This window comes from Dermacentor variabilis, chromosome 3, assembly GCF_050947875.1.
Source record: "Dermacentor variabilis isolate Ectoservices chromosome 3, ASM5094787v1, whole genome shotgun sequence".
Lineage (NCBI taxonomy): Eukaryota > Metazoa > Arthropoda > Arachnida > Ixodida > Ixodidae > Dermacentor > Dermacentor variabilis.
In genome coordinates this window covers 14,671,012-14,687,014 of record NC_134570.1, presented here as the reverse complement: position 1 = coordinate 14,687,014, position 16,003 = coordinate 14,671,012, and the positions used below count along the sequence as shown (strand labels likewise).

The 16,003-nt window shown below is 45.5% G+C and overlaps 1 protein-coding gene across 1 annotated transcript in view; it reads right to left on the bottom strand.

Annotated features, from left to right (window-relative positions):
• The window catches only part of bor (ATPase family AAA domain containing bor), a 54,163-nt gene that overhangs the window by 13,914 nt on the left and 24,246 nt on the right, over nucleotides 1-16,003 (bottom strand). The window contains exons 8-9 of the mRNA XM_075684245.1: nucleotides 6,375-6,500; nucleotides 1,862-1,986 (exon numbers count right to left, since the gene is read on the bottom strand). Of these exons, the coding sequence (XP_075540360.1) occupies nucleotides 1,862-1,986; nucleotides 6,375-6,500 (251 nt within the window). The remainder of the gene's footprint in view (nucleotides 1-1,861; nucleotides 1,987-6,374; nucleotides 6,501-16,003) is intronic.

Sequence of the window (16,003 nt, the reverse complement as noted above, 5' to 3'; positions counted from 1 at the left end):
GCATTTCGCATTCACAGCGATGTCGTGCACGACCTGAAGTGGTCCACTTGGTGCGTCTTAAACCGTTTTACGGACGCTGACGAACTTGCCTTATTTTGCTTTTTTCTTTGCTACGAGTGCTTATTTATTACTTTCGTTTGTTTGCAGCATCGGGTCGATGCTTTTTAAGCGGGGGGTATTGACATGTGTACTAGTCTTTATCGGGCGACACGTTTTGTCGCCTAACAAATGTTATCGCACAGCGCGGGACGCGCCTGCATGTAGCCGAAGTTTCTGGAAAGTTATCGATGCTTCTATCCGCTGTCTGTTGTCGCCGAACCTTGTGTTATCTGATTTCATCGCTTGACACAAATGGTGTTGAACTTTGAGAAAATATGCGGGTCCCAACGATTAGTCTGGAACATTCGATGACTGCTGTATAAAAGCCGACGCGCTTGACCCACTGATCAGATTTTCGACGATCGCCGACCGTGTTCGCCGCTATCGTTGTGCTATAAGTGTAGCCTGTTTTGTGGGCACAGGTTCGCCCAATAAAAGTTAGTTTTGTCGTTCACAGTATTGCTACTGTGTTATTCAACGTCACCACCACGTGATAATAGCATTGCAAGCATTGAACAGTACATGAGCCAACTAGTAGTAGTTTTTAATAAAGGGAAAATCAGACATCCACCTGTTCGTAGCAACTGCTACAAAGCAAACCCACACGGGCTCCTCGAAAGGAAGGCCTCAGAGTTGAAGAAAAATTCGTCCTGGTCCGGGACTTGAACCCGGGACCACCGCCTTTTCGGGGCAGCCGCTCTACCATCTGAGCTAGCCAGGCGGCTAGCAGATGGCAGGGCAAAGTCGAATTTGTCGACAACACGAAGCAAAGGCAAGTATTTGATGTAGTAGTTCTGCTGAAACCTGCAAGGTGGAGAGAAGTAATTAATAATGGGAAAATCCGACATCCACCCGTATGTAGCAATTGCTACAAAGGAAACCCATACGGGTTCCTCAAAAGAAAGGCCTCAGAATTGAAGAAAAATTCGTCCTGGTCCGGGACTCGAACCTAGGACCACCGCCTTTCCGGGGCAGCTGCTCTACCATCTATGTCAAACACTTTTCTTCTACGTCAAACACTTGGTTTTGCTTCATGTTGTCGAAAAATTCGAATTCGCCCTGCCATCTGCTATCCGCCTGGTTAGCTCAGATGGTAGAGCGGCTGCCCTGGAAAGGTGGTGGTCCCAGGTTCGAATCCCGGACCAGGACGAATTTTTCTTTAACTCTTAGGCCTTTCTTTTGAGGAACCCGTATGGGTTTCCATTGCAGCAATTGCTACGAACGGGTGGATGTCTGATTTTCCCTTTATTAATTACTTCTCTCCAGCTTGCGGGTTTCCGCAGAATTACAACATCGGTAGTAGTTTTTGTGCCTATAACATTACAAAATGAAGCCACCTCACCCTGTATGTCTCCCTGCTCTCTGAGTCATGATGTGCAAGTTATCCCATCCCATGCATTTCATTCAAACCTTTCTTTGTCTGCCTCATATTATTTGTGCATTCGTTATGAGAAACTACCATATTTTTTTACATATAACCTGCACCCCCAATTACAATAGCCAAAACAGAAATAAAAATATCAGTGCACATAACTTACAGAAATAACTGCATAAAATCCTTGAAAGTAGTCTACATTCGTGGATGCCTAACTCGTCCGCATTGTATCTTTGGCCAGTGCTTTAATATCCGTCGAAGAATAACCTTGTTATAACTGTGTTTTGGAGAATTCTGCTTTGTCAGTTAAAACATCTTGAAAAAAGAAAACCTACTCAGAATGAAAATTTTTCCACTCCCCAATACAAGCACATGATCTCATCTTACCCACGCCTGCTGGTCTGAGACCAGTCGAAGACCTTGTGAATTGCAGACACGCCTTCACGGCCCATTGGAGCCACGTCACCACCACTCATGAGTGCATACTCCATGCCTGAGTGCGTAGCCAGGCGCTGCAATCAGGAGCAAGACAACGCGTGAAGGCACACAGGGTTTTATGGCAGTAAAATTGTTACTGACTCTGCACATGCAGGGAGAAAAAGACATAAGTGCACACTTCAACATCAACTCATGATATGCCACCTTACTTCAAAAGCAACCATCCCAATAATGCCAAATTTGTGACAGATGCAGTTTAATTATAAATTTTGGCTTATAAATAATTAGTACATTGGGCTAAGATTGGTACAGTTAGCCCTTAATTAAGAAAGTCAGACATCCACCCATTCGTAGCAGTTGCTACAAAGGAAACCCATACAGGTACCTCGAAATAAAAGCCTCGCAGTTGAAGAAAAATTCATCCTGGTCCGGGACTCGAACCCTGAACCACCGCCTTTCCGGGGCAGTCACTCGACCATCTGAGCTAACCAGGCGGCTAGGAGATACTAGGCCGAAGTCGAATTTGTCAACAACTCGAAGCAAACGCAAGAGTTTAACGTAACTGTTTAACATACGTCAAGCAGTTACGTTACTCGAGGTATACGGGGGGAAAAATTCCAGCCAGATGGCCTGAAGATTGTCTACAGCACCATGTGCTGCACAATTGTCGACAGAAATCACCATTTGGCATTGCTGGGATCGAAACATTCTGTCCAAGGGGCACGGGTAATACTCGAAGAATGATTGCGCAACCCATGCCTTTGAATTTCTCACGTACCATACTGGCAGGTTTCTGGTGCCATTGAAGTACCTAGGGTTTCGCGACTTTCCAATCACAAGGAGTAGAAGTTTCTGTAGAACACGGTAGAAAATGGTATAGTTTCAATACCTGCGCACATGGCTGCATGACTGTGGGAACAAGCAGACCAGACGAAGCGGAAGCACACCTGTCTTGCTTCGATGTGAAGTAAAACAAGAAACATGCAGACATTCCGTTTGTCTGTTTTATTAATTCTCTAAACTTCAATTTGTCAATTCAAGCAACAGATCACACAAATAACATATGTTGCCTTGAATAATTCTCGAAGTCACGTGTCACCACGAGCGACGTCACACTGCGGACATGACTATGTAGGCACAGGGACCCGACTACATCACTGTTTGACTTGCAGTGTGGTCGCCGCGAGGGAAAGGGAAAACGGCATTCGAATTGAAATTCCAGACCTTGCCGCGCCACATAGCGATGTATTTCTTTGCAAACACGATTATTAACGTGCATTGTATGCTCTGCGCAAATGTTAGTGCGCGTCTCCTTTTTTAGTCCAGGTAGTGGCTGCGTGGCTGTCGGCATGGCTGTGTGCACACACTGCCTGCGTGCCTTCTTTTAGAGATAAACTGCTGCATGTGCAAAAGACTGGGCTATCTGAAATGGCCTGGTATCGTGTGTGCGCCGTCTTCCTGTAATCTCAAGTTTTGTAGATGCACTGAAGCGAGATGTAGATGAAGCATTCGCTTCCCACAGCCAGTGCTTTTTACAGCAGCGTCATCCTACTGCAGGTGACACTACAATCGAACCACTTATAGCAATATTCAGGTACCATAAAAATTCCATTGTTATAATTGATAATTGTTATAACCGGGTTGCAAGAAAAAAATTTGCAGTTCCGACCAAAAAGTGAAACACCAATTGTGATATCAAATTAGTAGATAGCTGTGCGAAGTAAGGATGATAGTTTTATCGGCCGTATAAACTTGTAAACATTCGCTTACTAACTAAATTAACAATGATAGAATGTGTAAGCGTGACTCAACAAGGATGTAGAAAGGAACAGACAAACAGAGACAGCGCTGTCTTTGTGTGTCTGATTCTTTCGACGTCCTTGCTCAGTCACGCTTGCACATTCTATCATGGATTCAAACCAACTAGCCTGTCAACATGTTTTAACTAAATTAACCAGCATGGTGTCATGTGTGCACAGGCAAATGTGAACACATCTCACTGGGTAACAACGGAAACTGTCAGTGAAAACGCTGGAGTTAGGAATCGCGGCAGGAGCCGCAAGCCAATTGACCTCCGTGCAGCTGTTGCTTTAACGCGAATGAAACGTCGAAAGCACAGCGCATACATAGCTACCGGCACTGCGCGCACTCTGCAAATATCACAGATCGCTTTGAAGATGAGGCCCGTGCGGGCATGCACTTTGGCCACGTCGCAGACCGCTTTCTAGACATGAGTGCCGCCAATGCGTCCCTACAGCGTCCACCAAGGGTGTCTACTATGGCGTCTGCGATTCACATGGCCAACGCTGTGGTAGTCGCCGCAGTTGTCTTCACTATGTACGGAGTGGCGTTCAAGGAGGATATCAGAGTACCCTAGCAGTCGCTGGATGAGAACGCCCCTCCTCTCTTGCCTGATCCCCCTGCTTCGCATGCCACAAAAGGCGGTACGCATCTGGGCAGCGTTCCTCGCTTGCGCACGCGAGATTGAACCGCGTTTGCCAGCTCACCCTCACACACTTTCACTTATGTGGAACAACCCGGCAACGGTGACAGCAGTGGCAGAAATAGGCCTGGAGTGTCCATATAATCGCTATCGCTAATCACTATCGCAATAAAAAATCAAAATAGGTGATTGCGTAGCTGTTCTGAGCAAAATATAATGGTGGGGAGGCCAGTTCTCCCCACCATTTTGTTAACAAGCCACGGCTGTCGGCGTTCGAGAATGGCACTGCTATAACAACTGCCAAGAGTGGTCACAGGTAGCAAGTGACATATGAGCTCCGCCGAGGCATCGCTTTGGTGGCTCCAGAAGGTGCCTTTTATCCAGAAGCAACGCTGGGACGTGATCACAAGCATCTCGCCACATACTTCCCGCTGGCTTGCACGAGGAAACCACATGTTCGTCAGCCTTACTTGCTTTACGCAAAGTTTGCCGACACCTTTCTCCAAGGCATCCAGATGTTCCATGTAATGAAGCGGAAGGTCCCTCACAGTAACAAGCCCATGAGGGACTGAATCATCTACAGGACCTCCTGCGGGGACAATATTGAGGCAGCCTGCCCTACCACATCAGCGCTGCCGTTGTGGCTATCACTGTTGCTATCAGATGCAAGCTTGTTCGCGACGATCGCCTCATTGGTTATAAACACTTTGTTACCAAATCTATAGCAGTGTGCTTTCTTTTCACTGGCAACGTTGTGCATTGCCGATGATCAGCAGGCAGATCAGTCATCTTCCGTTTCGGTGGTGAGTCAAACGAGGCTGAGGAACAACGTGGCCAGGAACGACTTCGACGCAACAAACAAAGACAAACACAAGAAACTTAATCCATTAGCAGAATTGCACAGAATGAGGGCGATACAATAAAGAACCAACTGTGAGGGCCCAGTGAGCAATCTGGGAGCAGCGCTGTCAGCGTTGTCAGCGCAGTTGGCATGGTCCATTCGTGTTTCAGAGGGTGGTGCAGTGCAGAGCTGTGGGTGCAGCCCATTCGTGTTTGGAGGGGTGGAAGGGCGACGGAAGAGATGCGTATGAGGCTGGCGTGCATTTCTCATGGAGAAAAGCGCGCGGCGGCAATTGGTATGCCCAGCCATCATGCAGCGGCTCGCATTTCACTTTCTTTTTTCTTTTCAAGGATTCCACATTCCCCTGCCTTCCGGCATGGACACCAAGCAGCCAGACTTCGTTATGACTGATAATGAGGCATGGGGGCATTGTAGTAAGCGCATTATTTCCCCATAGAAAACATACAAAAGTTGAAGGTGCAGCAGCCTTTCATTATTATAACCGATATATTGTTAAAAGCGGTATCAATATAAGTGGCTCGACAGTATTAGCCACGGGGTCTGAGTGGACACGAAAGAGTGGCAAGCTTCGCTTTGTACCATCGATGAGAAGATATTGTCAACATGGCATGAAACCGCATCTTTCATCGCCAACCCTCAAGTTCAACAAATTTTTTTTCTCTTTAAAATTTGCTTTTTCCAGTTGCCTGATAAATTCATAAATTTTGTGGCCCCTACCCTGTAAAAAAAATCCACCAGTGACTGTACCTATTTGCATAAATAATCTAATTTTGGTATAACAAAGCAAATGACCATTTTTACCTACTTCATTACTTCATTACCTACTTAACTGTTTATTATTCGATGACATAAGGTGTAGCTGAAAACACAGATATGTGAAACAATGCACCATAGAAGTCCCCTAAAAAGAGCTTTAATAATTAGCCAGATTTATATCAGAGTGACAAAAAAGTAGGAAATATGTGAGAAAGCATGGGCCTAAACACAAAAGTCAAGCTGTGCCTATGAGTTAGCTAAGCCACTATGGCAATTTGTAGAAAAAGGAGCTGGGGGAGCGGGGGGGGGGGGGGGGGGAGCTCATATTTATTTAGGTCATGTCACAGACATGATGCTTGGAAAAAACACCTGCGAAGCAAGTCAAGTCGTTGAGACCTTACCTTGGCAAAGAGTGTCTTGCCAGTACCAGGGGGTCCATACATGAGAATGTTCCTGTACATCCCTTTGTTCTTTTTGGTGTTCCTCGTGGCTATAGCAATGTCCCTGAGCCGCTCCTCCAGCTTGGGCTGAAAGGTAGTAAAATCAAAGGCTGAGGAACCAACTTGTCAGTGAACCCTGCATAAAGAAGTCCTATCCACGGAATGCATTATTGATCCTTCTGAAAAACAGGCCAGTGCTAGTTGATAGAAAATAATCTGCCACAGATAGCTTAACTGCCATGAAATTAAAAACAACTCATTGGAACATTTGTATTGTACACATATATATAAGCAATGTTGTGCTTATGAGCAAGAAGAATCAGGCAAACGGGACACTTCAGTTTTAGTAACAGACAATGAAGCTAAGGAAAGCCTCGGGAAAGTTAATTAAATATGTAGAATTGATTATAAGCGTGAGCTTAATTTGCTATAAGCTTGATAGATACAATGTAGATAAAATGCAAGACAAGCTGTAGGTCTCCCAATTTTCATCCGTCAGTTCTGAGAGGTCTGTGTGGTTTGAAAAATTCCAATGATGTGCAGTAAAGCATATTTGGATGCTTCACACAGTAAAGTGGAGTGCTACATAAACTTCAGGTCACAGCAGAACAAAGCATAACCCTATTCAAGTTTGCCAGGCATCTTATGACTGTAGGTGCTCATTGGCGAGCGAAAATACCGAAATTCTGCAAGAGCATCATGGACAGTGCACACTGAAAGGGGCAGAGGCATTTATATGAAGAGTCTTTAGATGACTGCATCAATGAATTTGTTTTCATTTGTAGTGAACTCTTCATTTGCTTGAAAAATAAAGTTAACCTGTTTGCCTTGTTAAATACGTTTATTATTTTTTCTGCACTGGCTTTGCTCTGTGCATGGTTACTCTTGTTTTTTTTTTTATTATATCGTTTTGCGTTTTGAATAAGACTTTCACTGACAGTAGCAAAGCATATTTGTGTCACCTCGTCTTTTTGGATAATGTTTCATTTGCAGCCAACATGCTTATTTTAATATTTGAGATTTTTTAGATGATCATCATCATCAACAGCTTATTTTATGTCCACTGCAGGACGAAGGCCTCTCCCTCCAATCTCCAATTACACCTGCTGCGCCAACAGATTCCAACTTGCACCTGCGAATTTCCTAATTTCATCACCCCACCCAGTTTTCTGCCATCCTCGACTGCGCTCCCCTTCTCTTGGCACCAATTCTGTAACTCTATTGTCCACCGGTTATCTCTCCTACACCATACATGGCCTGTGCAGCTCAATTATTTTCTCCTAATGTCAATTAGAATATTCGTTATTCCTGTTTGCGCTTTGATCCACACCATTTTCCTCCTGTCTCTTGATATTATGCCTAACATTCTTTGTTCCATCGCTCTTTGCGCGGTCCTGAACTTGTTCTCAGCTTCTTTGTCAACCTCCAAGTTACTGAACCATGCGTTAGCACCAGTAGGATGCATCGGTTGTGCACCTTTCTTTTCAATGATAGTGGTAAGCTTCCAGTCAGGATCCGGCGATGTCTGCCATATGTACACCAACTCATTTTTAATCTTCTGTAAATTTCCTTCTCATGATCAGAATCCCCTGTGAGTAATTGGCCTAGGTAAATGTACGCCTTCACAGACTAAAGGTTGATTGGCAATCTTAAACTCTTATTCCCTTGCCAGGCTATTCAACATTATCTTTGCCTTCTGCATATTAATATTCAACCCCACTCTTACGCTTTCTCTGTTAAGGTCCTCAATCATTTGTTGCAATTTGTCCCCAGTGGTGCTGAACAGGACAATGTCATCTGCAAACCAAAGGTTGCTGAGATATTCGCCACTGATCCTCACTCCTAAGCCTTCCCAGTTTAATAGCTTGAATACTTCTTCCAAGCAAGCAGTGAGCATGCATTAGAATTGTCTCCTTGCTTGACCCCTCTCTCTATAGACCTTTGCACTGAGGCTTCCACGGGCACCATTATATTTGGACTTCTGGCGCCGCCTAGCATGTGCTTGGCGGCGATGCCATACTGGACTATCGTTACTCAGCCTCAGCCGGCTCAGCGCTGCTGTTGCTATCAACAAACAGATCTAAAAACGTTGGTTGCAGCCAACATACAGATGCAACCAACATACAGATGCAACCAACATACAGATGCAACCTACAGTTGCAACCAACATACAGATGTAGATAGCATGCTATCTACATCTGTGTTGCTCCGTATCTTCGGCCTTCACAGAGTCATCTTGCCACTTTCGTGCTATTCTCACCAGTGTCGAGAGGCATTGGCTATGCATCGAGACGGAAACTTTCTTGCTGGCAGCGGCCGTGCGACTGCACGCGACTGCCCGATGGCGCCGGGAAGCGTCAGCTCAGCGCTGCAGCTGCTTTCACCTGATTCTCCATGTATTAAGTCTCCTCAGCATCGTTTTGGACCTTTAGTGCAAGTATCACCAGTGTTGAGAGGTGTAGCTTTACGCATGAAGGCGAATACTTTCCTGTTTTGAGCGCCCGTGGCTGCGAATCAGTCCGTGCGATTGCGGAATGGCGTCGACGTCAGCCACTGTCGGCTTGCCGCCTTGAACCAACAAGGCCAGAACTTGACCTTGTTGGCTCATATTTGCATATTTATAGCGCATCTAAACATTAGGGACTGACGATGGAGACACACACAGTGCACCTTACCTTCCTCACGTATCCCAGCATCGACTCTAGATTCTCAGACTTCCGCTTCATGTCGATAAAATGAATCGAGCAGACGCGCGACGACTCCGTAGGGACGAATCCCTTACGATTTACAGCGCTAATCCCGCGATGCTTCAGTACCGCGTCGGCAGGAAACCTATACAACAGGTACATGTTGCAGCCGCAGTCCTCTTGCAGAACATTGTGCGTGCTGCACTGCATTTTTCTTGCTGCATTGCGCTTCTTCTGGTTATTTGAACAACCGTACACAGTGCAGTGCTGCCCGAACGTTCGTGTAGCATCTTCGGATAAGCTTAAAATCGCGAGAACGTCGTGCAGTCAATGCGGGAACTGCGCGCGTGACAGTCCAGCAATAGAGGGCAACTATGAGACGCTAGCTACTCTCGCTACCGGGGGCCTGATATCCGTTTCCGACTCTCTAGCTCGAGGCTTCCGGTGCAAAGGTCTATAGGTATCTTTCTACTTTTTTTGTAGAGAATCAAGGTAGCTGCGGAATCTTTGTAGATATTTTCGAAGATATTCATGTATGCCTCCTGTACTCCTTGATTAAGTAACGCGTCTATGACAGCTGGTATTTCTACTGAATCAAATGCCTTTTCATAATCTACGAAAACCATACAGAAAGGTTGGTTGTACTCTGCACATTTTTCTATTACCTGATTGATGATATGGATATGATCCATTGCAGAGTATCCCTTCCTGAAGCCTGCCTGCCTCTTGGTTGACTGAAATCAAGTGTTGCCCTTATTCTATTGGAAATTATCTTGGTGAATATTTTATGCAATACTGGAAGTAAGCTAATGGGTCTATAATTTTTTAATTCTTTAACATCTCCCTTTTTGTGGATTAGTATAATGTTGGCATTCTTCCAGTTCTCTGGGATGCTTAAGGTCATAAGACATTTTGTATAAAGGGCCGCAAGCTTTTCAAGCATGATGTCTCCTTCATCTTTGATTAAATTCATTGTTATCCTACCTTCACCTGCCACTTTTCCCCATTTCACGTCTTGCAATGCCCTTCAAACTTTATCGCTAGTTATAGAATGAGCCTCTGCAACCTGTTCATTATGTACTACTTTAAATGGAGGTATTGTAGCTGCATCTTCGAAATTGCTGATGACATTACTCTGCTTATCTTTCAGTGCATACATCTTGCCTTGTCCTGCGCTAAGTTTTCTTCTTACTGATTTCATGCTGCATCCATTTTTTACTGTTTCCTCAGACTTTCTCACGTGATAGCTTTAACTATCCCTCACTTTCTCCTTGTTAATCAGAGTTGAACAATTTCATACTTTGTCATTTCTTTATTATGTCCTTCCTTAGTTGGGAGAGCTTACCTACTGGTTGCCTTGGTGCCTTACCTCTCACTTCAATTGCTACTTCTGAAGCCATCCTATTTGCGGCTTCATTCATTACCTCTATGTCATCTTCATTTCTTAGTTATAATGCTGCATATTTGTTTGCAAGCACCAGCCTAAATCGAACTGCTTTTACCCTTAATGCGTCTAGGTTGGCCTGTTTCTTCCTGACCAGTCTTACTCTTTCTCTCTTCATATTGAGATGAATCCTAGACGTCACTAACCTATGACCACTGCATTTTATCCTACCTAATACTTCTACATGCTGCGCTATGCTGGGATCGGCAGAAAGTATCAGAAAGTATGACATTTATTTAATTTCTTGTTTCTCCATTAAGGCTTCTCCTGGTCCACTTTCTGTTGCTACGCTTCCTGAAGAAGGTATTCATTATTCGGGGCTTATTCCTTTCCACGAATTCTACCAGTATCTCTCCTATAGTGTTCCTAGAATGGATCCTGAAGTTGCCAACTGTTTTTTCACCAGACTGCTCTTCGCCAACTTTTGTACTGAAGTCGCCCATGCCTAGAGTATACCAAGTTTGCACTTCCCTCAGGCACGTACCCAAGGCGGGGCCCAGGGGGGCCCAGGACCCCCCCGAAATTAAGATGCATACACCCCCCCCCCCCCCCCGCTCCCGCCACCACTTCTCACACACATTCCTAAAGCGCCGCCAAATCAATGTTGAGATTTGACAGCTATTCGGCGGTCAACATTTTGCTGCCTTTCTCACTTCTTTTGGATGACGGTATAGTTATCGGCACCTCCTGGGATGTGAAGGCCAGTTTCCTCATCAATTCGGTGCCCGTGCGATTAACTTGAAATGCATTCAGTTGTCGCCGTTTATTGAACGGTCACACGCATCGTTGTTGCTTCTTAGTTCAACCTTCTTCGTTTAGACTGACCAGGGACCAGGAAAGGTATTCAGTTCATGGTCAGCTGGTCTGTATGCACGTGGAACGAGTTGCGACCAGAGGAAATGCCAATTCTCGCCGCTGCGACTCTGAGAGATCCTCAGAACCATATACCCGTGATATGGGTTTGACAAGGTGGAAAATAAAATAATGCAAGACAGCGTGCATCATAAAATCCTGCAATAACCGTTAAACCCTTAACAATATGACTGTCACCCGTTACGTCGTCTGGTTTTTCCCTAATTGTGCAGCATTTTTGTCCAAAATGGGCAACTGGAAACAAGAGTAGCAAGGAGCTGACAAATTAAGCGATCTACTAAGGGAGAGAGCCAAGGCAACAGCCAAACAGGAAAGAAAAGCTAAAATTACCAAATTTTACTGTTGTTTATGAAAACATTTATGAATCAAGATCTTTTATTTAAAGAGGAAGCAGTCATAACGCCGTCGGAAGTGGAGGACAATTCCGTGTGTTAAATGACGCTTCTACAGTTATCATTCGAGCCGCCTAACGTAGCTGCTTCTCTGCTGTGCTTATGTAGGTGTTTTTCTAACCTTCCACGGTGGGCGCAGTACGTGTGGAATCGCAGCTTCCTGCGCCATATGCGGTTGTACACGACTGGTGGCCATGCATCGTTACGTAACTTCCCAAATAACAATACGAGTCGGTTGTGTGGCACTTCTGTCAGAGCAGTAAACGAAGGATCCAAAAGAACTGTGATTGTTCCCCGAATATATATTTCTGTATATTTCTTCCAGAGCTAATTAAAAAACGCTACTATAGTCGGATACAACTTAAGTCTGCAATGAAGCCCTGCCCACGCCCTCATAACCGCCAGCCACTGTTCCTCCACGAGGTCGCAAATAATTCGTACTTCAAACTTTTTCTCTTACCCAAATGAGGCAGTAACTACAACAATGAAATTATTAGCGCGTAATTTTATACCTTTCCCCTCGCCTATTATAGTGGAATGGCGAATGCCTAATTCTTTATTGAACTGAAATAACATGCTTGCTTCGCTACAGCTATTTGTTGTGAAGTTTCACTTCAGTTGGCAGTGAAGTTTCATGAGTAAAACAGGTTCAGCAGTGAAATTAACTGCACCGCAGACTTTTGAAGACCCTATAATTATGTCCATGTCTCTTGCACACCTCATTGCTTCTGCCGATGAAAATACTCTTCAAAAACAGCAGACGCTCCGGAGGTGTCAAGTACGACGCCATCTTGAAAAGGCCGCATGACGATGATTTTGTTTGCTGCTGTGATTGGCTGAGGGAATAAAGGCTCAACCAGACGTACGCGTTCCAATGCGTCCGCACACGCCGCGCTGACTCAACGTCGCGCCCGACGGAGGAAGAGGGAGCGCACCCAAACGATGCACGAGTTGCCGCGCGTAGCCGCGCGTCTCGTCGCGGTGGCGCAGTGTTGCTAGCTTGCCATGTTCAAGGCAGTCTAGCCTTCGCTTAACGGCCATGTTAAGCAATGTGTTACATATTGCAAGAAAACACAATAATTTTAGCTTAAAACTTGTTTTTATATTTAAGAAACATATTTTACGACTCTTGTAGGTCATTCAGCTCAACTGCGACCTAATATGAGTATTATGAGCCCGGCAAAACCTGCAGCAGCATCGGCATAGCATCACCAAGTACTGAAGCAGCTTGCCCGAGCTATGGTGGCTAGAGGGGGAGGTGTCAGCATCGGAGCGCCGGAGAGGCAGCATTTTTTCAGGACGATGCGGCGGCGCTGCTGTCGGCTCCGAGATGCCTCCCGTACGCTGGCCAAGGTTCGCTGTGGTTATTTGGTTCCGCTGTGAAGTGCTCTAGCGCTCCGCGGCTAGTTGGGGCGCAAAACGCGCATCGGAAAACCATTTTAAAGGCTAGGCGGTTTTATCACTGCAGCTGGCCTAATGTACTATGTACTAAATTTTGGTCATTTTATCGCCGCGCTTTAGCTTCGCGCTCATTGCAACACTTGTGAAACTCATAATTGCACCAAACTGAGAAAGCCTCCGCAGTAGGCGGTTGTTTGCAGTTTGCCAGTGACGCTTTTACATTTTAAGGGACTATTATGGGGTGCCGTATGAAGTTTTGTTTGGCGTGACTTTATTAGTGTCTTGAGCTAGAGGCGCTTGTCCTAATCGTCTACTAGTTGGTGCACGCATCATCAGTTGAAATGTGCCGCTCCAGTGAAACATGATTATTTCAAGTTTTTTTTTTTAAATTTTGCAGTGAAAGGTAGAACTGTAGGCACCAATGGTCAAAACTCAGCATGATGAGAGCGCTAAGGGAAACTTGGTTTCCAATATTAGAAACCTGCAAAGAACTAAGTTCGCGTATTTAGTACCCCTCAGATAACGCCAAAAATGCCTTACAAAAACAAAAGTATATTTATTGCTAATAAGATAATACACACGACTCTATATACATGGTTGTTAGCTCTCAAACAAACAATATGACACGAAATGGAGCGCAAATCCAATATATAATGGAAGTATATACCCAGAAACGGTGAACGAGGTGCAATGCAAACAATAATTTGTCGGGTGGGAAATTCTGTTCAGATATGCAGATATTTCTGTGCATACAATATGATGGGAACAATTCCTGTTTTACATTATAAACGCTTTATGTTGGTCTTGCTGATATAAACTTTGCAATTATGCAGTTATGTTGTGCGCCTCAACTTGAGGTACTTCATTTTTTCTCGCTTCCCTTGCTTCGATGCGTTCTCTCCTGCGACAAGGACGTGCAACCTCGTGATGACAAAATGCCGTATAACTTGGTAGGTGATTTCTACGCTATGCTGCGCACAGCCAACCACATCCAGCTTATTTATTGACAGGCAGAAAATAAGGCCCATGATGCTGTCAGCTTTCAACTTGTTAAAGCTGAAACAATGCGTGAAGGCATCTTCCATCGCAGCAACCAAGTCTTTTAGTGCTTGTGATGGGTAAAGTAGGCCTCCTCTATCCATGTGGTTGGTAAGGCGCAACTCTTCTGGAAGCAGGCGCGAGTCTTTCGCTTGAAGCAACAGCTAGAGAACACTCTTCGCACTTTGTTCTCATTAGCATTTTCCTGCTTACTACCCGCTAACGTAGTAGGGTATGCGAGAGTCGCTATTTGATCCCACCATTTCACGATGATCTGGCATCGCATCACAATGCTTTACCATCTCGTGAACGTCATTTAGGTGGCCTACATCCAGGAGATCATCCAGCTTACTCTGCATACCAACCAAATTTTTCCAGTGGCGTGGGTCAAGAAGGCTACTCAGAACTCCTTATGACGAGCAAACAAAAGCGGGGAAGGCGAAGCTAACTTCACCACAGACTTCACGACGCGTGCTTGGAGCCGGAGAGATTGCTCAAACACATCAGGCTAGGCATCTCGGAGACGACGAGCGCGCCACCTGTCGCCTCATGAAAGAATGCCACACCGCCATACGCGGCGCAGCCCAGCCGATGCTGACACCTCCCATTCTAGCCACCCTAACCGGGCTTGCCTGAACGTGGCGCGAAGAGTCGTTCCGGAAGTGACGTTGGCTTGCCGTGGTCATGTGAGGTGCGTCATGCTACTGACGCGAGCGGCAGCTTCCGGCGCGGGCGCAAAAATCCTAGCGGTTGTAGGTCTCCACGCCGCCGCGCGCCGACACACGAAACAGCCTCCGCGCCTGACGCCGTACGCGCCCAGGCGTGGTGCAGCGCGTGCGGGCGCATTGGAACGCGTACGTCTGGTTGAGACAACTCCACGTAGTCCATGTGCCTTTGTTGTCAATTGCTGTTTTTTTAATTTGTATTCTACTAAAGTTATCTTTATATTACACTCTCGGGGCTTCTTTGTTCTTAGCAGTGTTCTTCCTGCGCAATTTCACGTGGTTCTTTGTTGGCCAAGTAAAGGAGAGGTGTGTTGCACAGACGTACCTGTAAAATACATCTTATTTCATTTCTCTTTTGTGCGTTTATGCGTTTTTATAGTGAATGGTGGGCGTTATTCCCATTTGTACTAGTAAAGGTACCCCCTCATTTGCATAGAAAAGTTGCCTTGGGTTGCCCCCCCCCCTCCCCGGAAAAAAATCCTGGGTACGTGCCTGACTTCCCTCACCACTAATTCAACATCTTCATAAAACTGTTCTATTTCTTCATCATCGTGAATGGAGGTTGTAGTGTAGGATTGTACTACCTTTATTCTATAACTACTATTCAGCTTTATTACGACTACTGCTACCCTCTCATTACTTCTGCAGAATTCGTCAATGTTGCCCGCTATGTCCTTATGGATTAGGAATCCCTATTGCAAAAACCAGCGTCTTTCAGTGCCTTCCAGCGTGAAACCAACACATTTTTTGGCACTGGATTGCACTGGGGATACTGGCGCTCGCTAGGAGTCACTGAGACACCAGTGAGAAATCTGAATAAGAGTTAGGTCACACTGGACGAGACGCTGGTTTCACTGCTATGACGCTGGGGCGCACTGATTTGTGCTGTACACGGGCTGGTTCTTGCTGCAGTTCGCTGGCTTGCACTTGAAACTGTGCTGATTGCATTTGCACCGCACTGGTTCTAGTAAGCAAGTAGTAGAGGTGCTGCTGAATGTTAAACGCTTTATGCAGTCTGATCGCTAGATAC